Genomic DNA, 24,152 nt, shown 5'->3' with positions numbered 1-24,152 from the left:
AATAAAAAGACAAAATTAACATCTATCAATTTCTGTTCTATTTCTTTTCTGACTTTGTTCTGTAAAACAAAAAAATAAAAAAGCAAAATGCAAACAAAATGCAAAATAAATAAAATATGAATAAAAACTCACAAAACAAGACAAAAACAAAATCAAATAAAAAAACAATCAAAACAAAATCCAGCCAAAAACCAAACCAAACCCAAAATACAAAAAAAATTAAAACCAAGCACTCACCCCTTAAAAGGCTTTTAAAGCAGCACTGCACTCCTAACTACACACATTAATAGTGCTCAAGACTATAACCAAGGATATTACATTACGCCTAGACTCGCGTAGCCAGACCTTCAGACTGACAGCAGAAGGTCTGGACTCCATCGCAGCTTTCATTGGCCAAAGTCCGCCCAAGAGGACGTCTAACCGACCTGTAAAGCAACCAATCATAGTTTGTTTTGTTCACACGAGGGGCTTCACAGCTTTGTTTCCAGGGGACCATTAAAGAACGTGACACACATGTCTCCCGGAAATCCTGTAGAATTCAACCAATAGGCTTTATGCACAGCTTCACTACTTCCTGAACTTTAGCCAGCTCCTTTGTTTCCTGTCTGCCATTATTGGATAAACTGATTAATCCAGGTGTGCCTGATTATTGTTACTGAGGCCAGGCACACCTGGATTAATCAGTTTGTCCAATAATGGCAGACAGGAAACAAAGGAGCTGGCTAAAGTTCAGGAAGTAGTGCAGCTGTGCATAAAGCCAATTGAACCAATCAAATCTAAAGTGTTTCCCATTTTCTGTGCCATATGCATCAGACTTTCAGCCAACGGTCTGTGGGTGTGACATCTGAGGCTGAGACTACATTAAGCCTAACCTAAGCATACAGTAAATGGAGTGGAAGCCAAGTATGAGTCTCAGTGAAGAGGAAAACATAAGCTGTATTGTTCAGCTTCTCTTCCCTCCTCCTTCTCAAATGCCTCCTGCCACTCCCTTCTTAAAATGGAAAATGGGCAGATTTCTGTATCCATGAGAACTTTATAAGGAAACTATTGTATGAGTGTTAATGTGCTAGCAGAACCAGGTTAAACACACTTCACTGAGCCAGTCATGTCTTGGCTCAACTCAAGGGCACTGGCTGGCACATCTGGGTCACTGTTACAGACAGACCCTCCTCCTCCATCACAGGATGTGACTCAAGATCGTGGATGCCTTAAGATATACACACACGCACAAGCAGATGTTACACCCTCCATTTATGAAAACCTGTCACCAGCTGCTAAATTAAGCAGTTAATCATTCCCATTTCCTTTCTGATGTTGCGATCAGTTTGGCACATAGCAATATGAAAAAACATGAGAGCAAATTATTATTATTTATAGAACAAACTTTAGATGTTACAATATGTTCTCAAAAATGATAAACAAAAATGATGTTTCTTTTTTTTTTACTGTATATTTATCAACTAAATGCAGCCTTGGTTAGCATAAGAGACTTATTTAAAAACATTTTAAAATCTTACAGACCACAAACTTTTGAATGGTAGTGTTTGATGTTGCAAGTTACATCAGGTGTTTTCAAACTTTTTGATGCAAAGACCCCCAAATATGATGATGCTTACAATATAAAGGCAGTTATAGTACGTATGAAGTCCCATTTATAGTATATGAGAAAAAAACATGATATAATAACTGGCTTTTATATAGTAGGGTACTTAAAGACAAAATAAATTATTCAAATATTATGGAATTATGGAAAATATTGACTATTATTATAACTATTATTATAATTACTATCATTATTATATTACCAACTATTAGAACCATGTTAAATATATAAATGTGGCATGCAGGGCAGTCTCTCACAGAGCAGCTACGGAAGCATAAAAGGAGGAACGACAACAGTGAAGGAGGAGAGAGGACCAGGCCTGGACTATTTATGTTTTGTTTATGTGTGTGCAGCAGTCGTCCGTGAGGGGCTGTCGCTTTTACTTTCGTTTTGTGTTTTGTGATTATTAAAGTGTTAAACACTCGCCGGTTCCCACCTCCTTCCCTTATCAACAAATATTGTTACAATAAACAAAGGAGAAACAGTTTAGTTCAATTCAAATTGATTTGTATAGTGCTTATTATAAATAGATCATTATTATAAATCAGATCCCAGTTTGAAAGTCTTAGAATTGCATCATCGTTCTGAGTTCAAGTCGGTTCATGCCAGTTCTAAGAGAGATTCTCAAATCACCAGGTCGAGCGTCAGCACAAGAAACAGCACCATTTTGGTGGAAAAGGTGTATGTGTGCCCTCTGTACGTTAAGGTTCAGCCAGTGTGACTATAACTAACTTTATTGTGTGTCTATGCCTCTAAGAAGAGCCTATGAATAGTGCCAGAATCTTTTCCTGTGCACTACATTAAACACAGGCTGTGTAAAGTGTGGATTATGTGATGAAAAGCAGATCCGTGTAGAGCTGCATGACAGTAGCTATTACAGCTGACAAGTATAAGACCACAATAAAGGTCAAGAAAACTCTGCCATGGCTGCCACAATTCATCCCCCCGCCTTGACCCACTTTACAGTTCCGGTTTGACATTTTAAACCAAGTGAGACATAACTGAGACTTGTTTAGATTTTGCACTTGGTCACCAAACGTGCTGAGTAGGAGCATTCGAAGCGTCCAGGCCTGCATGGCAAGCCTCTTTACAGCCACAATCAACATTTGTTTAGCAGCCAGGCTAATTCTGTCTGTCTGTGCTAATCTTTGGGGAATGCAGAAGAAATACTGCTGCATTTCCACAACTTAAGGAATTTAGCTGCCCTTTCACCCCTGCGCCGGGTCGAAGGTCAAGAATGAATTTAATGGCTATGAGTGCATCAGGAACCAATCAAAAGTTAGAGAGATCATGGGTGTATTCTGCCTGTAATGGGTTCACTTGAGTACCAAACACTGTATCAAGCTTGTGGTATTACATAAACGCCTCTGAATCAGCAGTTCCCCATGAAGCATGCTAGCACATGTGAATTCCTGTTCAAGAGCTTTCGTTGGACTCCGGAAATGTCCGCTTGGAAAGAGTTCTTCTGTTCTAGGAAAGAATCTTCCCAATGTTTTGAATATCAAAGCATAATTCTTTTCACAATGTTCATCCGTATCATTGTCGAAAGACCATATTCACTCAAAAGCGCCACTGGTGTCATTGTTCATGGAGAAGCTTTTGCTCTGAATGTCCCCTCAGATGAATAAAGAGCATTTAAACTGTTTTGGCTGGACTTAAAATGTCAGGCTGCTGAACTGGCACTGGGTCCAAGATGACAACACTTTTAAGGCCAGGGTCAGTTCCGCTCTGAAGCTAAACTACACAACAGTGCCCTGTGCCTGGAGCCCATTGCATTCTGGGAAACATAGCTGTGGTTACAGTAATAGAGTGAGACATTGCAGAGCTCTACACTTGAGGTCTACCAGCTAGAAACACAGTTCATGTCCTAGTAGTTCATCCTAAAGGTGTTCAATGGGGCTAAGTCAAGTTATTCCACACCAAACTGATCCAACCATGTCTTTATGGACCTTGTGCAATTTCGAATCAACATGTTCGAACACACAAACAAATTGTCATTGTACCTTTCATTGTGTGTTTGAACATGTTGATTAGAAATTCAACATAAGAACAGAGGCTATTGGACTGATATAAATCACTCACTTGACATGGTATGTGATTGGTGGGATGCCATACCATCTGACTTTTCATTGGTTATTTGTAAGTTTGAATTTTGTCCTCCTTTGTATTTAAATGAGCTTGTGTCTACCTGTATTTTTTTAGCCCCGATGAAGACATGTGTACCAAAACTGTTGGCAAAATAAAGAATGAGTAATTTTTCAGCTCTAGTTTCTGGCCATTTTGATCTCTCCATTTCGCAAGTGTTGCTGGTACTGTTCCAATATTTCTTGTGCTAGAAGCAGAAATTACATAGAATGTGACAGCACACAAACAACCAGAGGCTTACTGAAATGCATGGCACATCTCCATTTCCCTTAACCTAGGAACAACCATCCTCTACAATGATCTGCAAGGATTTTTCAAAACACCCATCGAACCTCAAACTGAACAAAGCCCAAATTACCATCATAATTACATTTCACCACCACACAGCCACCAACCATCTACTTACTGTGAATAGGCTCTGAGGAAAAGGATGCCTTTATCAGACAGTAGCCACATTATCATGCAGCAAACACAAGACTATTAGAAAGAAGCCTTGCGTCATTCGTTTTCCACAGCATCTCTAAGCATGACGGAAGCTTTACGCTATAATCCTTAAATACGATGACACGAGGTCTCCTTTCTCGCTCATTGATGGCCTTTTGTCCACATGTAACCGACTCATATAGCCGCCATCTGCCATTCAGAGTGGTTTCATGCCAGTGTCTGCTTAAACCGAAACATTGGCACTGAATCTAGGCATAACCAAGCACTTCAGGCTTCACATTCCCTGCAATGAAGAGCTGAAAGGCCCCACAGTTCTGAGCAGCCATCAGAACGGAATTGCAAAAATGTAATTATTGAGTGCGTTCACAACTGTAAAATATACTGTATGCTTTAAAACTCGTGCAAGGTCATGTAGCCTAAACAACACTTAAAGTTGTCTCTGCATATTAAACTAGCAGAGTACACAAAGTATTTTACAAACTATTTTTAAAAAATATATAAACTAAAGAAGACCAAATAAAGCAAAACAAAAGCAATAACTAGTAAACTGAGATCACAATGATCAATGAAATCTAACTTCAAACCAACATGCTATTTTAGTTCTCAATTGATCCCAGCGGTGGATCTAAAGCAAGCTGCGGCGCAGTGCTGCCAGGCATTAATTGATTGGCCTGGCTTGCTATGCCAACCACTGTGGTGACCGCAATATCCAGTAACTGAGTAAACATCAAATACCAGCATGATTCCGGAGCCCTTGGTGCAAGCTACTGTTGCCAAACAAACACTGAGAAACTTTATTTGTTTTCCATGTGAGGGAAAGTGAATTTGTGTGCTCTGTATTCCTCCACTTGAAGTTGCCCTCAAGTGACCTCTTACGGCTGTTAAGGGTTTTGCTTTGTAACCATACCAGGTTATGTTACAGTGGCATGCATGTGTCATAAACAGGAAGAACACCTGCCGGTTTCTCAATCCTAGACGACAAGCATCAGTGCCAGAACAGAGGAACTTCCTGCCCAGGATGAGATACAACAAGAGGCAGTCACACAGCATGCTAAACTCTAGGCTTCTAAATGGCAACAAAAATAAATAAATACTGGCAGAAATCGAATAAAAATTGATTCATCCACTTTCAGCTCCTGGGCTTTAATTAAAGCAGCAAAAAAAATTTGTGAAAATGTAATAAAATATAATGTGAAAAATAAATGTATATAAAAGCTAAATCATCTAAAAATTATAATACAATTTAAATCAATGGTTTTCAACAGGGGTCCAGGGTGGTATTAAAGGGGGCCCATTAATTGCTGTTTGTAACTAATTTGGCAAAGAACAATAAAAAAAAAAAAAAAACTTTAATAGAGAAAGCTTAAGTTTGAAACAAATAAAAAAATGTAGTATAGTTTTTAGCTCTTGTTATTTTGTCAGCTAGATGTATCTTTTTATTTGTTATTCTGATTTGTTATATTAAACAAAAATTAAAAACATTAATATAATATTATTTACATAATACATAACAGTGGGTGTCTGCTCCATCCGTCAGTCCAAAAAGGATTTCTTGGTCTGAAAAAGGGATGAAGACTCCTGGTCTAAATGATGATTCAATTTTATGATTACGTCAAAAACAGCACAAATAACTGTTTGAATGCCACACAAGCACAAAAACATCGTGAGTACAGAAAAAGCGTTAGCCTGAGCATGTAACAAACAGCAAGAGGATAAGTGTTTGTGTTTTGGCAGTCCCATTCATTACTGTGTCGTGTCATGTATCAGCCGGCGGAGAGATGCTCTCAGCACACAAAAGCCCTTCATTAAAGATGACCGCCCCATACTCAACGTGGCGGCAGTGTTGTTGGGCGTCAACAAAACCTGAAGTGGTCCTACCAGAGAGGCCATTTACAAGAAGTGGTTAATTACACAATCCTATAACTTGCGTTCCTAATTTCCATAAGCCCAACTCTATTCCACCCTGTTCCTCATAATGCCGCATGCGTGCCCAGACTAGCTCTTTCATTATTCAGTTTGCCTGTAGCAGGTCTCTTTAAATAATTGACTCTGGCAAAGACGAAAGCATTATGTTAGAGACAAAGCGGGATCCTGAAGGACCCTGCAGTGCTCCGTGAAACCCCATAACCCACTTTAACCAGACCACCAAGCCTCGCCCTCGTTCAAAAATGAATCCCGGCCACAAAGGCTTCAGATGCGCTGCCAGACACCCTTACTGAGTTATGCACGTCCCCATAATGACAAAACCCAGCGCCTGACGCTTACATGGAGAACGGCAGGCTGATGGAGTACATCTGACATTGGTCAGTCGGTGGGGACGGTTGGGTTTGTGCTGGTAACCCGGTCTGCCTTGCGGAGGTTGGCGTCTCACAGTGTGGGTAATGGCTAGCGTGTGTGAGGGTGGTTTTTCCTGTACCCAGAGTGCACTCATTCACCTCCTCCAAACCTCAGGTCTCACCACTCCAACATAGCATTTGAATTTTTCCAGCAGAATTTAAGGAATTTCACCATCAAGAGTAGTTCACGGGAGTGATGCACTAAAATTATAAATTTTTTATAATGTTTTCATTCAGCCAAAACCCGAAACTGAATTTAATAATAAATGAATTAAATCTATTTAATAATCAACACATAAAAGTTGTATAAAAGTTGTGTATTAGCATTTAAATTGCACAAAAGGCAGTTGTTATATCAACTTTTTAATTATATAATTCTGTTTCTATTCCAATACAGTGTGGAGCTATAAACATTTAAATAGCCTTGTTTTCATGGCAGATATAATTCAAACATACATAAAATAACGAAGACAACCGATTAAGTAAAAATATATTGAATATGTAATATAGTGCAGATATTATCAAAATGCTATTTTTTCTAGCCAACTATTGAGCTATGGTCAATGAATGACCTTCCTGACTCATAAATGTATTGTTGTTATGCGACATTGGTTACATGTTTTTTTGTTGTTTTTTTTTTGTTTTTTTTACTGACGCTTTCCAACACTGACGGAGTGATTACATGAGACATGATACATTTCAGCGAGTTGTACTGCTTCTTTCAACACACCTTCTGATATTCATTCAATGCTATAAGCTAACTAGCTTATCCACATACACAAAATAGACACTGAGTCACTGACACAGTCAAAATGCGCCCTTTAGAGAAATGCTAATTGAACATCACAGTTTCGGTTTCAATGATTTCGACCCTCCAAAACTGTTTTGGTCAAAATGAAATTCATTTTTGGTCAAATATTGTCAGTTGCTGAAAATTCAGTATATAAATTGCTATATAAATCAGTTATAGATTCAATGTTTCATATAATTTATATTAATAAAGAAAAATATAATTTTACATACCGAATATATAAATAAAAAATATATTACATATTGAATATATAAAGAAATTAAAGATATGACATTAAATAAATAAAATATATATTGTATAACTAAATATAATATATTTAAAAAAAAAAAAAAAAAAACTTTGCCTAGTTTCTGGGTCAGGCATGAGCAGGTCTCACAGTGAACTGGCCTGTGCGGTCATAATAAACGCTTAGTCAGCAGTACTCGTTGTCTACAAATGCTTAAATGAGGATTTCCCAACTCCCAATCACTCTCACGGTCAGGAACATCTGGAAGATAATCCAAATAAAGCTCGTTTCCGCATTAAACTGCTTTACGGTGGCTTATCTCTGTGGGGAAGGCCTTCCTCGCTTACAGATTGTGCCGTTTTCCAACTGTGATGATAAAGACCTCTGTTACTGGGGTAGACTGGTGGAGAATGGTGTTATAGAGATGGCCAAGACTCACATTGCTCCCTCCCTCAGGTGGACATTCTGATAAAAGGCTTTTTTCAGGCCTCTCCACAGTCCCATGATCAATGGTAAGGGAGTGATGTAGTGAGCAGCATCCATAATAAGCCATTGGAGTCAGCACAGGATATCACTGACACGCAGTGCATTTAATTTTAACCAACGCGGCCAAACGTATGAGTCTTGGAACAACATCCAGAGAGAAACAATAAACCATGAGCCATCAGGAATCATTGGTATTTCAGCCCAGACCACAACCACGCTGGACTGCATGGAAAAGAATAAGCCCGGGGCAATGAGCATTCCTTTCCCTACGCTTTCTTCAAATTGCTTCTATTTCCAGGGGGTTATAAATTACAATTTATAGGACAGAGCATCGGTTAACAATCCGTGAGGCTTTTTACAACAAATTAAGTCATGATTGTATGGGGTTTGGTTCAGATTCTGTGTATAGGATTGCTAAATACACATTCTGTCATTAATACTCAATTCGTGGCCAAATGAAAGTGCATGTATGGCGTGCTGCTGGATAAACCCCATGAGAGCCTTTAGAGATATATATTACTGTGAGAAACCACAGCTTTAGATGCTGAAAACGGTATGATCCGGCAGTCTCAACTGAATCCAGCTTGCTGTAAAAACAGCTGAGCTGATACATGAGAGGCTGTGGGATGTGGAGTGGAAGGAAAAAGAGGGGATTTCTCCTTGTAGAGCCGTACAGAGAGGCCTTTCTCCGGGCTGGGGTCACAGCCAATCAGAGCGGTTTCACCAAGGCCCTGTGCTGAGTGGGCCTGACCATGCAGCACAGGCAAAATGTTAATGTCTATAAAGTGGGCTTTCAATGGAGCTCTCTGTTGCTTTTTATCCAGGCAGACCAAACCGAAGGTAGAAGTAGGACTGTGGAGGGAGAGCAATTATTTTAAAAAAGCAATTCTTTCCACACACACGATTTTTTTAAGATTATTCAGCAAAAACGCATTAAATTGTTGAAAAGCTACAGTAAAGACATTAGTGTTAAAAAAAATCTATTTCAAATAAATGCTGTTCTTTTCAACTTTCTATTAAGCAAAGAATCCTGAAAAACGTATCATGGTTTATTTTTTTCAGAAACTGATACTAATAAGAAACATTTCTTGAGCACCAAATCAGCATATCATCAAGAATCATGAAGACTGAAGTAAAAATTCAGCTTTGCAACAGGAATACATTACATTACAATACAATACATATTTTAAAATATATTTAACTGGAAAACAAAGAAATCAAAATGACTCTGAATCTACATAAAAAAATAAAAAATATATATATATATATATATCAGGGCTGTCAAACGATTAATCGCATCCAAAATAAAAGTTTGTGTTTACATAATATATGTGTGTGTACTGTGTATAATTATTTTTAATACATAAATACCCACACATGCATGTGTATTTAAGAAATATTTGCATGTATATACTGTATATAGACTGAATGTAGCCTATATATAATGTATATTTTATATAAATATAAACATTTTATATATAAATAACATATTTTTCTATATACATGTGTGCATTTATATACAAAATAATTATACACAGTACACACACATATATTATGTAAACACAAACGTTTATTTTGGATGCGATTAATCGTGATTAATCGTTTGACAGCCCTAATTATATATATGTGTGTGTGTGTGAGCGTGTCAGAACAACATCCCAACAAAATTCTAATCTTTAAAGGTTTGTGAGTTCCCAGTATGAATTGCAATATGAATAAATTGACCTTATTTACTGGCAGTATAGACAGTATAATTTTAATTACTATTGGCAGTGTAATTTGAATTGACTTAAACAAAATGAAGACTTTAAATATTAGATTTAATATTATACCATTCTTATTTTGCATCAAGCAAAATCCTAATGCATCATGTTGCCATTGCTCACTTCCTGTTTTACAGTGTGGAAAGGGGGTCGACAGCATGGGAGGGGTCTTACTGCAGCAGACCACTGCGACACCACTTTCTCATGACATCGATGAAAGGTCCATCCTGACAGGAAGCATCTCAACTCTAATGAGCCCAGAGCCAGGGTTGCACAGTTCGTCTAGTCTGCCCCATTCTGCTCTATCCCCTTCCTCTGGAGACTTCCTGTCTAATTGTGACTATGGTGAGTGAGAAACCATGTGGCATGGACATCGAGAGCATATGTCACGTATTAACAATAAAGAAGGAAAGTGGTGGGTACCAAATTACTCATCAACAAAAACTAGATTTCGCTATTGGTGCAATATACCCAGTTACACTACAGACTCTAATTGAAAGCATCGCTACATCCGACATGGCTGGTCTGTACTGAATTAATGCCGGACAAATGTAATCGGTTGAAACATAGCTTGATGTTATGTCATCTACAACGGTTAAAACAAAAACCCTCAAAATTGAACATTCCCATAGAATGACCTCAAGTGTAAAGATGAATTATGCTGTTCTGGCCCCATCTCTTTAAATTGGACTCTGCTTTCTCCAGAGACCCAGTCAGGAAGTGACATGTTTGTTCCAAAGCAAATTCCAAAAATACCAAGAATGGAACTTTAGGGAGGAGAAAACATTTCCAAGCCCTTCATAGAAACAAGCAAAGCAGCTCACTTCATGATCCCCTTAAAGGGACAGTTAACCCAAAGATAAAATCATTTACTCACCCTCATGTCATTCCAAATATATCAACAAATATTTGTTCTGTGGGACACAAAAGAAATTATTCTTAAGAACGTTGGGAAACAAACAAATTTGGACCCCATTGACTTCAATTTTATGGACAAAAACAAACCACTCAGATATTTCTCAAAATATATTTTATGTTTCACAGAAGAAAGAAATTCAAATAGGTTTGGAATGACATGAGGGAGAGTAAAATGACAGAATTGTCATTTTTGAGTGAACGATCCCTTTAACAAAAACATATCAACATATTTCACCAGTAGGATTTCAACATTAAATTGCATCTAATGAGTGTTTTATTTCTATTTCTCACCCAAAAAAAGTTTCTTTAAATATAATGATGCGCTTTTACCCCAAGAACTTACATTGAATTGTGACATGTATGACTTTTCCAATCATTTTTAAGAAAAGAGAGAAAGAGAAAAAGATGCAAATCTAAAATACACACCACTGAGAAAAGACAATGTAAAACAATGCGGAAGGACTACTGTAAAGGAAACACGTCAACTTATTCACAGGGGAAGAAAGGCCATTTAAATCACTTAAAAGCTTATCTCAGATGATGTGACAGGCACAGTTCGTAGAAACTGGCTCTTTATCCCAGTTCCTGTGCTAGGGCTTCCTGAACACGCTCAATTACTTCCCTCAAATCACACTCCTGCCTGGCACACCCAGCATTATGACACATGGCACTCTGAGTCTGCCCTAAAGGTCAGCAGACAAATTATAACAGGATCACAGTTGGGGAGTAACTAACTGAAGTGTGACAAACTGCTACATCACCTTTTTCTGCCACACATTATATTATGCACACAGCTTTAAAGCCTAATGCAAATGCGTTCCTCTTAAAACACGTAGATTTGGGATATCGCAATTCATTTGTGTAAATCGGTTCATGTAAATGGAAAAGGTCTCTGCACAGTGAGTATTTAGTTCAATTCTGCAGTATCGCCACCATATTTTAACTCATTTATAAACTGGTTCATAGTTTTTATTAGTTTATTGCATTATTATTCGTTTTCAGTTGATACGATAGGCATCATGAACTAACAATTAACAGCATTGTTTTCGTCAATCTAGGTTTATTTATAAATATAATATTGTTTTTTATTAAATATCCATTAACATTCTAGGTACTATTATTATTATTGTTGTTAATGTAGAATTAACATTAATATAGATTAATAAATGCTGTAAAGAAATGTTCATTGTTAGTTTATCGTTTATCATACCTCAAGTGGTTTTGGAGAGGAGGAAATAAAATGTAGCAGAGGTCCAGAGAAAATGAATGTTTTACTTCAGAGATGTTGAAAAGATTGAGATAAAATGAGAGCCAATCAAATCAGAATAGCTTCCTGAACAGAGCTTATGGTCTTGTGGAGTAAAATAATACTGTAAGGGCCAAGAGCTACAGTGCCTGTACACTCTGAGGAGGGGTATCAATCATGAGGTGTATGTGTGCCTTACATATCAGCATAAAATACGCTACAAAATGGCCGGTTCTTTTTCTAAAATCTGATAACGTCTGGACACATTCAAAGCCAAAAAAATAGCCAATACATGCTATTCATGCACCTGTGACTGCACGTTGAATTCACCAAACTATTTTTTGCAATTGTAGACACGGTTTGTGCAGAAAAGCCAATTGTGATTTGTAGTGAGAAAAAAAAAATCACTATTATGCACAGCCTCTCATGGCTTATTGCTTTAGTTGAACCTTCAACACAGAGCATCCATAGTGAGACCAAAGTCCCCATGGGAACAAGTAATGATAATGATTGATTTTTTCCCCCACAGCAAATCCATTAAAAACAAAAACAGAACCTATAGGGCATACATGAACAGTTTGTTCTCTCAAAGCAGTATGTGAAAATCAAACATACGTTTCCACAATACACGTGCAAAAGAAAGTATGTGTGAAAAATTACAATGAAAGATTAATGTTTAATCTTGTTAAAATTCTGAATTGAGTTGACATAATAGAAAAGTCATATTATCCATGGAGTGGTAACAATCATCGTTGGTCAAGGGCCAGTACAGAGTTGAAGATTTCCAGCCTCTAGGATTTCTGTGGTTATTTTACATTCACTTACAGTACATACACATGAAAAAACCTAGCTTGGTGAAATTGCTCACAGACTGTTCAGAAGCAATGCCAAGGCAACAGAAGTACCAGAACCCACATGCAGAGAGAAAGAGAGAAAAAAAAACAAAGAGAGGGAGGTCCTAGAGGGAAGTTTTTTAAGCTGAGAATCAATTTCTCAAGTTAAAATGGATGTTACCAAATAATAGAGGGGAAAAAAATAGCCAAACGTACTAATTTATCACAGATGACTCAATTCAAGCATAAACTCCAAATCCAAATCATCCTCCTCCTGTCAAAGTGCCCATTTTTAGCACCTAGTAGGTGATGCAGAAGCATTTGTCAGGGTTATGAGATTCAGAATTGAAAAAGCCTTTTAAATTCCAATTCGATCCGACGTGAATTTGGATTGAAATACCAAAAAAGGTACTGAAATTCTCATTTGAATGCAAGGAAGAACAAATAAATGATATTGAACTGAAATTCATTGTTAACTAGAAAAATGTAGTTTTTTCCATGACAGACAGAAAGACAGACAGAAAGAATGATTGATTGACAGAACAACAGACAGACAAACCGACAGGCAGATGGAGATAGACGGATGGGGTCTACAGCAGACGAGAGTCTGGTTAAACTGGATTGTGGGTGGTTGGTGCGCTGAAATACAGCAATCAAAAGTGCCACAATTGTTTAGTGAACAGTTTTTGGTAGAAAACGATCATTCACTGACATCTCTTCCACTTAAGTCTTTACTCTTAAGCGGAGAAGAAGTGAAGTACAGCAGTGTGGTGCAGAAAGTCCCTGGGGTGCTGTGGGCCAGTCCTGCGGCAGAGATGGAGCCAGTATGGCCCCGTCTACAGAGTGAAAAACACTACAGCGCAAACACATACTGCAAACCTGACATTTAGGATTGTTTATATATTGCGATGAGAAGTACTGGGATTAGCTAATTACAACTTATTTCAACATTGTTAGGAGTGTGTATGCGGGAAAGACTCTTATACGAGACTAGTATGTTAATGAAAGCATATTTGTGGTCTTGATGCAGTCTCCACAGTGTACTGGTAATGATGGACCTCTGAGGTTTGTTAACTGCAAAGTCATGCTTTCACATTGCCTGTAAAACAGCATGATGGCACATTGAGGCTGGGTGTCAGAATGTCTGCATCAATCTGTGTGTGTATGCGGGTCTGGGGGCATCTGGTGCACAGCTGTAACTCTTCTGCAGACAGTGTCATGAAGTGCAACCTTGCTGGAGGTCAGTCAGGCAACAGCCACCCATGATGATGCCTCCAGTCACTTCACTGCGGCTGAGTCAACAAGAGCCTTTAGTGCTGAAGACGCTGAAATACCTGAACTAATGGAAGACCTATTTACCTCAAAACACATTTTATTGAAAATGTTGATACCACCAAAAAATATTTGGACTCCTCCCTCATGTCAAGGTTACTGTGAGGCAAATGCATGGGCCCATTTTTGGAGGATTTAGAAGCTGAAATGTGAAGCATATAATTTTATTGTTTTATTTAAAAAAAATTATATTATGCACATAATATTAAATTAAAATGTAAAATGAAAATGTAAAATGAAAATATGAAGTGTTTTCTTGGCAATTATTTAAAATAGTTACGTTGAAATACTAACATTACTAATATTAATAAAACTGAAATAGACTTAAAGGTAAATTGAAATAAAAATGACAAAAGCATACAATTATAAATGACAAATAGACAAAGTAAAATTAAGATAAACTGACATTATAAAAATAACAGTCAACTTAAAATATGAATAAATTCTTAACAGCATATAAAATATTAAAATAACACTGGCTAACACGAATGTCATTTACATCTTGTGGCTATATTATTGAAACAGTGAAATATGCAATTTGGCCCCGTTCACTTCCATTGTAGGTTCCTCACTGTAACAGATTTTTACTTATTGTAATAAAAGGAGGGACAAGTGGACATTTTTTGTTGTTGTTGTTAACATTATGCGACAAATACTGTCAATTGAGTTTAACTGTACAGATTTCAAAATATATCAATGATACTCACCTAGTAGCAAATAAAAGATGTTGCCTTATTTCACTTCCTACAGTTTTGTTGTTTACAGTGGGACAGCCCTAAAAAAATGTCTGACTCCTTAGGAAGTGCACTAACTACTCAACTAGAGAGCGGACTAAGACACACCCTATGTGCTGGACTTCAATGTCCAAGACTCAATAACCAGAAAAATGAGCTCCAGGCCTAGTTTTGTCTTGGCCGAGACAATCGGACTAGACAGAGAGCTGCCTATGTGCTGAAAATAGACAGTTTAACCTGTTTGTTTCAGCAGGGCCTGAAGTGCTGTCTCTATTCTGGCTTCCTCACGGCCATCTCAGGACATCCTGACTACACTGGTCAATGCCTAGAAGAATAGAGGACTTCCTGTAAGTTTGCTGTGCTCTCTTCTAAGGAATAGGGAACAGCGGGAATAACATACCATTCTTCAGCCACTCCAAAGACATTCCTGCAATGAAGGGGAAGTTCCTATTTGCGAAGTTCCTATTCTGCCAAACTCCATACAAAAGGACATCAAAAATATTTCCATAATATGCGTATATAATTAGTAATCAAATTACCAAGCAAGAATTTAAAAAGTCCATTATAAAATGGCAAAAAATGCTGTATACTTGGAGACATGACTTTGTCTACGATGGAGACAAAGTCATGTCATCTATAAATATCATTTAGACTTGGGGATGGACTTTTGACTTGGGTCAACAGCACCCTAGGGACAAATTTAGCAATTTATTTCATCAGTACAAATCTAGTTTTCACTATGAAAGCAGTAGCTAAAACATAGCTAAATCTAAGACTCAAAAACAGCAAAACTGAGCCATAAGACAGAAAGTAAAAGGTCAATCAAGACGAAAGCAGGGTCCAGCTGTGCCTGACTTTATAAAATATGCCTGCTGGAGGAGACTGTCAGGAACTCCCTCCGCTTGGCTTTTGTTTGCACTGGGACATGATCGTTTTATGGCTCTTCTTTATTTGAATTGATGATAAAGCTGTTGCTATTTGTTTCCTGAGACAATGGGGCCGAGAGAGGCTCCCGCTGCTCAGTGAGGCCCACAAATCAGTACAGCACTCCAGACATCACGCACGCAAACACAGACACGTGCTACAAAACACGACTACCCGAGACCACATTCACACCAGAACAAAGGTCCAGCTCTTCACTTCCTGTTTGTCAAATATTCTGTTCCACAATTACTTTTATAATAGGGATGCGATCAAAAATAGATCAACTTTAGGAAACATGTTTTAAGACACCCCTGTTCCATTCACTGGTCCTCCGTCTAGCCGTGTTCCCCTATCATTTACTAAACATTGATGCAAATTGCTGTGCTGTCTGACAAACCACACTGCAAGGCATCACTAGAACTTAATCAAATCACAAAATTAAAATTGAGGCACCTTTATGGAACTTTTGCATATAGTGGTTACTGATTTTAAGCATGTTGAGTATTGCTTTGCATTTGAAAATTCAAATGCAAATTAGTGGAGGACAGTTATGGATTTCTTAATGGCCAGCAGTGATATGGAAAGCTAGGGTGGTCAATATATTTTTATATACATTATACAATTCAATAATCACACAAGATGAACATAAAAGTCCAGTCCATATAGAGATTGTCTCTTGAGAAGACTTAAACCACTCGATTCGCATGAATTTCTTAATGAATGTCTTGAAACGTCAAATGTTTTGGTTACCTGGACTTTTAATTGAGGGACAGAAATTTCATTAAAAATATCTTAATTTGCATTCCAAAGATTAACGAAAGTCTCAGTAAATGATGATTGTAAACATTTATTCAGTTAAAAATAAATAAAAATAGGGGTGTAACAATATATCGCGATACAAAAATGCTACATTATGTATCGTGGATAGTACAATCTGTAGTGACAATCTATATTATTTTAAATATATCTAGTCAGTTACAGAGAGCAAGCATATTCATTTAAATAAAATTGTGTTTTTCATAATCAGGAATATTTTTATTCTGGTGTCACCATTGTCCTGTGCATTGGGTTTCCAGCACCAAGTCCAAGCCTATTCATTTCCACCCACAATGTAATACCAAATTTAACATTTTAATCAACAGAACATTTTTTGTTAACCTTTTACCATATGTCTTGGAGTATCGCAATAATATCGTATCGTTATATGTATCGAATCGTGAAATGAGGGTATTGTTACACCACTAAAAAAATTAAAATCAATACAATAGATATTTGAAAACAGAAATACTATCCATTGACAAAGACGAGTGTCAGTAGAATTTGGCAGTGATAAAGTGAATAGAAAAACACTTTTGTTATTCTGCAAAGTGGATGGTTATCGGCCGATAATCTCAAAATGTCCAAATATTGCCTGAATAAACTGATTGGCCGATATATCAGTCTATCATTAGTTCAAATATTGCATTTTAATAAACAATCACTGCTGTCACTTCCACGTAGGATCCTGCCCATCTTTATTTTAAAACAGCTCCACAACAAAAGAAGCCCAAAATGAATACTCTCAGAGGACATATTAGATGTTCCAGACAATGCCTGTAGCACAGCTTGCCAAAAGACAGAACAGATTATGATCGCTGTCCGAGAGAGCGATAGACAGAGGGGGCAAGAGTCAGGGTGACACAGGCTGCACAGAATACTCCCACTGACCTGAGGGCGGCCATATAATGAATGAACCATAATGAATACAACGGGAGGCTGACTAAAAACTATGCAGCAAACTAAGCCCCTCTTGTTTGTTGGTAAAACCCAAAATAGCACAGCAGAACCACTCTGGTATGAGATGGAGGTGCCTGCCAAATTTGCAGAAGCACATGATGAACCGTTCTAATTGTTACGAGATGGTCTCTGGTCTGTCACCAAATGGGCAAAAATCACTCAAACCTTTAAGCTAAACAAATCTTAGATTTCCTGAAAGTGCTTAATTTATGATGCTGCCACAAAGTTAAAACTATTCCATAGGAAAAACCATTAGGGAGTCCTTCACAAACATGTGGTTGCATAAACAGGCAGGGCTGATGATCGCTTTATTTTTCTAAGCCCATTACAGCAGTACAGTTACAGTACCATTAGCCTGATGTTAGTGCTTGAGTTAAGATTTATTGTAGACACAAATGCTGAAGCCGACAGCTTTTCTTACTCTAGGCCATACAGATCATTTACCATCATGTAAATGTAGTAATGATGAAGAAGATGAGAAAGATGAGCAAGTGTTCTGTCTTTGTGCTGTCAGGCACCTGTAGGTCCATTCGGCCTGCAGGAGTACAGCTGCTCTTCACCTGCTCTAGGCCAAGACTGACTACAAAGAGACCAGGGTCTGTTTCAACAAGTACAAAAACACTTAGAACTCCTTTTAACACTCTATATTCCTCAACCCAAATGTTCCTGTGGCTAATACATTACAGAAGTCTAAGCCTGCCTGGGATTCATAACTTTTTCTCAGCCAAACCATACAGCTTTTTCTGTAAACAACAGAATTCTTCCATTTGATTTAACCATAATTGCTATTTCTTAGCTGTAAGAATAGCAGTTTGAGGCACGTATGTGTTAGAATGCTCTGACATATGAAGTCTGCTGTCAAAAAGTTTGAAACAATCACAAAGTATGTGACGGAACTGGCGCAATTACTTTGCACACCATTTAGGCTAGTTTACATAAAAAATTGTGATTATCTGTGGTTGTAAAAGAAATGTCATCAAATTGGGCAGACGCTGAAACAAATGAGTAATGTGTTAACAGCTGTCTGAATGGTAGAAATACAGATACGGAGAAAAAAAAGCTGTTACATGTGTAAATAGCAGCTCTGTTTACTGGAAAACGGGTTTAGCGAGTGTTATGTGAGAAAATGGCTATCACCTACAAATGCTGTAATGCTAACCTTTTAATAAATGCAACCAATATCACCTTTATTCATGTAATTAAAAATAATAATAATGTAATATAATAATTAATTGAATCATTTCATTTTTAATCAGTTTAACTGAGCATTACATTTTTAGCACAATCTCGCAAACCCACAGCAGTTTACTATTGAACCTCTCGAGGATCGTGAACCCCCATTTGGGAAACCCTGTTTTAGGCTAATGGAAAGTTTAGTAGTTGCAAAGGGACCATTTAAATTCATAATTGTCAGCAAGCAGCAAACTGAAGGGAATAATTATTAAACAGCCAACACCTTTTTTCCTTAACAAACACCATTTAATGATTCAAACCCTCTGATTCACTGTTTCAAAACTCACTTGCATGTCACACCTCTCTGTTGTGTACTCTAAGGTTTCACAGATGGCTCATAATTCAGCTTCAGAATACCTTTTTATAAATTACTTAGGGCTCCTCACTGCACATTACATAGCAAACGAGTATGTTAACTGAATGTACTGTTAACTGAATGTACTGTTTTCCAAGCAAGTAAACAACATTGCTAAATTCTAGGAATCCAATGAGTGTAGTTATCAAGAAGTATTACATAACACCCACAAGAAGTTACTGTAAGAAGAAGCTTCGTGATTCATCTCAGCATCAACATATGCAACTTGGCACGACAGCACTAGATTGAATCCAGACCAGTAGCGGCACACATGCTAGGTAATGAAGACACAACCTCCGCCCATCCTAAAATAATAAAACATTTATGCAAAAGTGGTATTCTTATCTGTAATCCAACAAGGACATAACAGATAAGTTTCAAAGGTTTCCTTCTGTCAAGGAAAAACACGAAAGAGATTTTTCACCCATTCATCACACTCATCTCACACAAGAAAGAGTCCCTGACCAGCCTCTTTCTCTTTTACTATCAACAGCAAGTGCAATTTATAGTTGCATACCAAAACTAAACTGCAAACTGTATTGGGGAAAATTCTGGATTTACTGTTGCACTGTGTCCAACTATTGCACAGCAAACTGTGAAGAAAAACACAAACAAAACAATTTCAAAGCCTGTCATTAAAGTCATCACTTGTGGAAAGCTGGAGGAAGAAAAGTTTCTGTTAGACACATTGTGACAGATGTTCATCCTGGAAAGGAATCCGCTTCCTGTTGCACAAGAACATGTTCATCTTAAATGATGTGCTTGTACTCTCGAGAAGAGCAGCCAATTGGCTCTACATGTGTAAGAGCTGGGCAGGCTTGTGGGGAGTTGCCTGGAAAGCCTGTGATCGTGAACGAAAAAAGAGAAGAGAGACAAAGTATGGACTTACGTCAAATGCTTCCCGCCGCAGCCCTCCGGTGTTCCTCAGCCAGCATCGGCTCAGCTCGCTTAACTCCAGAATGGGCTGAACTTTAAGCCGAACCGTGTCGCCTGACTGCCGAATCATCTCCACGATCTCATCCCTGTTCTTGTTCTCCACATTTCGCCCGTTGATCTCCACCAGCCTGTCTCCAGGAACCAAACCAAGTGCCAGGTCCTTGGTGCCGGCACCTGGCTCCGCAAAATGGACTACTCTGCGATAGACCGTTCCATCCGTGCCGCGGTCCAACATGGTGGTGCGCCGCAGTGAGAAGCCGAAATCTCCAGTGTTACGCCTCTGGAGAACCAGCTCCCGAACTTCGGGCGTCTGCGGTGGCACGACAGCAGGCAAGCGGAGATCCGCAGGAAACGTCTTATCCACAACCTCAGGGATCTGCACTTTTTTCCCAGCAGGAGGCTGCTGCTGATGCTGAAGACTTGGCTTACGTTGGGGGTCAAAGATCTTGGTTTCTACCTGCGGCGATGGGGCAGCAGAGTTCTGCCCAGAAGGTGTGGACCCTTCGGACGGACTTTCATCTTTATTCCGCTGAGAAAAGGAGAAGCGCTTCATGATGGAACCCATTTGTGAGTTTTGCATAGCGAGGGAGCCAAACCTAGCTGCCCGCTCCTTGACAGAGCTCCGATGTCCATCTTGACCATAATCGCCCTTCAGATCATCACTGGAACTGGCCGCGCTGAGCTGATCTGCATCCAGGACCATGCTGCTGCGGTTACTGAGGCCATCCGACTCAATGTCAGTCAGGTTGAGCTCAGTGCTGCTGGCAACTTTAATAGGGATAGGGTTGGAGATCTCCAACTTGTTCTTGGAGTCACGCTTGGAGCTCCGGTTGAGGTTGAAGAAGCCCCGCCTCATGCTCATCTCATCGAGGCTTCGGAGCTCAGCTGCAGACATCCGTTCCCTCCGGTCTCTCTTGTCCTTTTTCTCCTTCCTAACTCCATCCTTCTCCTTGTCTTTTTTGATCAAGTTGAACATATTGTCCCCAAAAGTAGTCTACGTTCCACTACAGAAGCACCAATGTTTTTAGAAGTGAGAGATTTTTCCATACAGAGACAGAGTGGCTTCTGTACATCCAGAATGGATTAATTATGGCTCCCTGGAGAGAGAAAAATATAGCATCAATAATAGTATCATTTTTCATGTTTCTTTGCACAATGAGAATATTTTAGATTCTTGTCATGTCATGTCATAATTTCCAACTAAATTGAAACTCAATATCCTGCATTACAATATGCAATTACTTTGTGAAAAGGTAAAGTATGCAGTTGAAATCACTGACTGGCCTTCACTCAAGAAATAGACTTCTATAACATAATGTGGCATGATAATATTCACCGGAATAGCAAAATTGACAAGTTTTAGTGTAAGGAAGACACGTATCATCATTATTTCACTAAAGGATGTGAAACAAACAGGGTTTAAGGAATTGGGGAGGTGCTATCAAAGCCACGGGCCTCTAACATTCCTATTTTCCCACCAGCAGGAGACTTCATCATCCAAACAAGTTCCATTAACCAGGGGCCAAATTCTTCCCTATAATACAGGAAGGCAATTTGGGCAATCCTTCCCCAAAAAAGGTTTGATGCAGACTTAATGCAATACTCAATGATAGTACCTAATACTACCTACTCTACTAATTGTACTACTATTTATAATTTGAGTTCAACAATAATATATAAATGCAACACATAGTAAACCCTAGCTAGTATAAACAATAAAACAGAAACATTTATTATGATAATAATGATTATAAAATGCATTATGAATATAAGTGGATAGTGGTAATCAAAACCAAGATAAAGACACTGCCTGAGCCTGAAAGCATGTCAGACTTCTCAATGCATTAGTCCAACGAGTTATTCTCATTTTCGTTTGCATCAGCATCAGTATCTTTAAAGCACAGAATATTAGCTTGAATTTCATGAGGGTTTTGGAATATTCTGATTATGCTCAGCATGTTTGAACAAGCATTTAAAAGTTAAAGTCTCTTACAAAAATGTACTAAGGTAACCGGTTAGCTCCAAAACCCAACAGTTTTAATGGGTATTTGACATGACACAAAGGAGTGGCATCAGTGTCCAGCAGTGTGCATGATACAAACTTCATATACATATAAACTTTTGACATTCATTAATGAATACATGCAGTTTTGATGGCCTCATAATAATAGAGAAAGTAATCTGATAATAGTGTCTAGTCTGAGAATGTATTGTGTATTGACTAACATTTAATCGTTTAATTGCATAACTGTTGTTAATAAACTGATAAACCCTATATGCACTTGACCACTGACATGAAAGGAAAGTGAGGGCGACTCCCTTGTCCTCCTTCACACCTATAATGCTACAATATAATTAAGCGTTCTATTACAATGTAGCCTATAAACCTGCGGTTTGCTACATTGTATCATTGACGCACTATAGGCTAGAGAGATACAATCCAGGCGAGAGTCACATAAAAGGGAAACACACGTTAGGACAAGAAACCTTATATAAATTGCCCGGTCAGTCAACCGGAGCGGCGAGAGACTCGTCAATCTTCAGCAGCAGGAAAGCCAAACGCTAACGCTCAAAATCAGCTTCCAAGCCTTTAAATTAGCTGGACACGGACTGAACCTGTTAAACACAGACCACCAGAGTACACATATTTTAGCGTGAAACTACCAAACAGAATGAACAGAGAATGTAAGAACCCTCCGACTACAGTTAGCAGGTCAGTTAGCATGAGTAAGTGGCTGATAAGGGTCCTTTCTTCGCCTCTATATCCAGCAGCGGACTGCTGTTGATCCCATGCTTACATCCCTGACATGGGATTTTACCTCCTGAAAATAACTGGATGTTATCTTGTTTTACAGGATTAAAACATAAATAGATATATACATAAAAGTCCGCTGGACTCACCGTTGTGAGGTATCCAGGTTTTTGGTAGGGAACGGTGTTGATTCTGTTCGTTCTATCCTCTAGATGGGCGCAGCTGAACGTGAGCAAGCGAGCACTGTTGTAAATATATAGTGATAAAGGCGGTAGGGTAGGTTGGCCTCACGCTGCTTATTGTTCGGTGAGAAGAAACGGCGACATCTGCTGTCTGTGTTGAGAACTGCAGCTGCAGAAATCAATGTCAGACACGTTGTTCAGTGGAATAAAAATCTATTGTCTCGTTATGATTTTGGTGGTCGCCACTTGGTAGCTACTGTAAAGTCATTTCAAAACAGGTCTAGAGATAGGCTATATAAACCTGACACCGAAGGGTCTCCCCGTTAGATCAAAGCTTTGGTATGGGTCAGAGTCTCAGAGATAATGTTAACTTAAAACATTTTTGCTCGTTGAAATAAAGATGCAATAAAATATAAAAATTGGATTAAAAGCTAAATTAAAATTAGAAATTTTGCTTTGGTAATTTACTGAAATAGTGTTTTTTGTTTTTTTGTAGCACTAAAAATACAAACTGGTACTAAATAAAAAATAAACTGAACTAAAAAAATAAAATAAAACCTAAATAGTAATATTTAAAAATAATAATAAAAATTACAAAAACACATAACAAAAATACTTAAATTAAAATACAAAACTGAAAATATAAAAATAAAAGCTCATTAACAAAATTAATAAATCTTTGATAGTATTTACATGCTAAAATTGCAGGTGTTTATGGGCTTGAACTTTTGACGGGATCTTGGGGTCATGTCTTAATAAGATTACAATACACTAATGCCCCTACTTTTTTTTTTTTTTTTTTTTTTGCTTAAGCAATTATAAGTTACTAAATTGTGTACTAAGTTTAACTACCTGTGAGGACCTTTTTCTTTTTAAAATGACCTCACAAATATAGTGACACATTTCAAAAATAAGTTTGTGAAGCCAAATTATATTTTGTTTTGCACTTATGATTGCTTTTGATAATTAGTATAATGTGTTATTCATCATAATCATGTACTTTTGTATATTTTACTCAGAGCAGCCTACTCTTTGGTCTACTGTAACATTTATTTAAGTGGGAGAAGTAATTTGTGACTTTGCTTAAGGTTAACCATTTTCATTTTCAAGTACTGAA

At 38.0% G+C, this 24,152-nt stretch overlaps 1 protein-coding gene across 3 annotated transcripts in view; it reads right to left on the bottom strand.

Moving 5' to 3' along the window:
- The window catches only part of myo18ab (myosin XVIIIA b), a 109,317-nt gene extending 86,187 nt beyond the window's left edge, over positions 1-23,130 (bottom strand). For all 3 annotated transcript variants that reach the window (XM_056263431.1, XM_056263433.1, XM_056263436.1), the window contains exons 1-2: positions 23,003-23,130; positions 20,055-21,198 (exon numbers count right to left, since the gene is read on the bottom strand). In XM_056263431.1, coding sequence (XP_056119406.1) covers positions 20,055-21,077 — 1,023 coding nt within the window. In that variant the 5' untranslated portion in view covers positions 21,078-21,198; positions 23,003-23,130. The remainder of the gene's footprint in view (positions 1-20,054; positions 21,199-23,002) is intronic.
- Between the last annotated feature and the right edge of the window lie 1,022 nt (positions 23,131-24,152).

This window comes from Rhinichthys klamathensis, unplaced genomic scaffold (assembly GCF_029890125.1).
Source record: "Rhinichthys klamathensis goyatoka isolate OS25496 unplaced genomic scaffold, OSU_Roscu_1.1 h1tg000206l_1, whole genome shotgun sequence".
Taxonomy (NCBI): Eukaryota; Metazoa; Chordata; class Actinopteri; order Cypriniformes; family Leuciscidae; genus Rhinichthys; species Rhinichthys klamathensis.
This window is presented reverse-complemented; position numbering and strand designations above follow the sequence as displayed.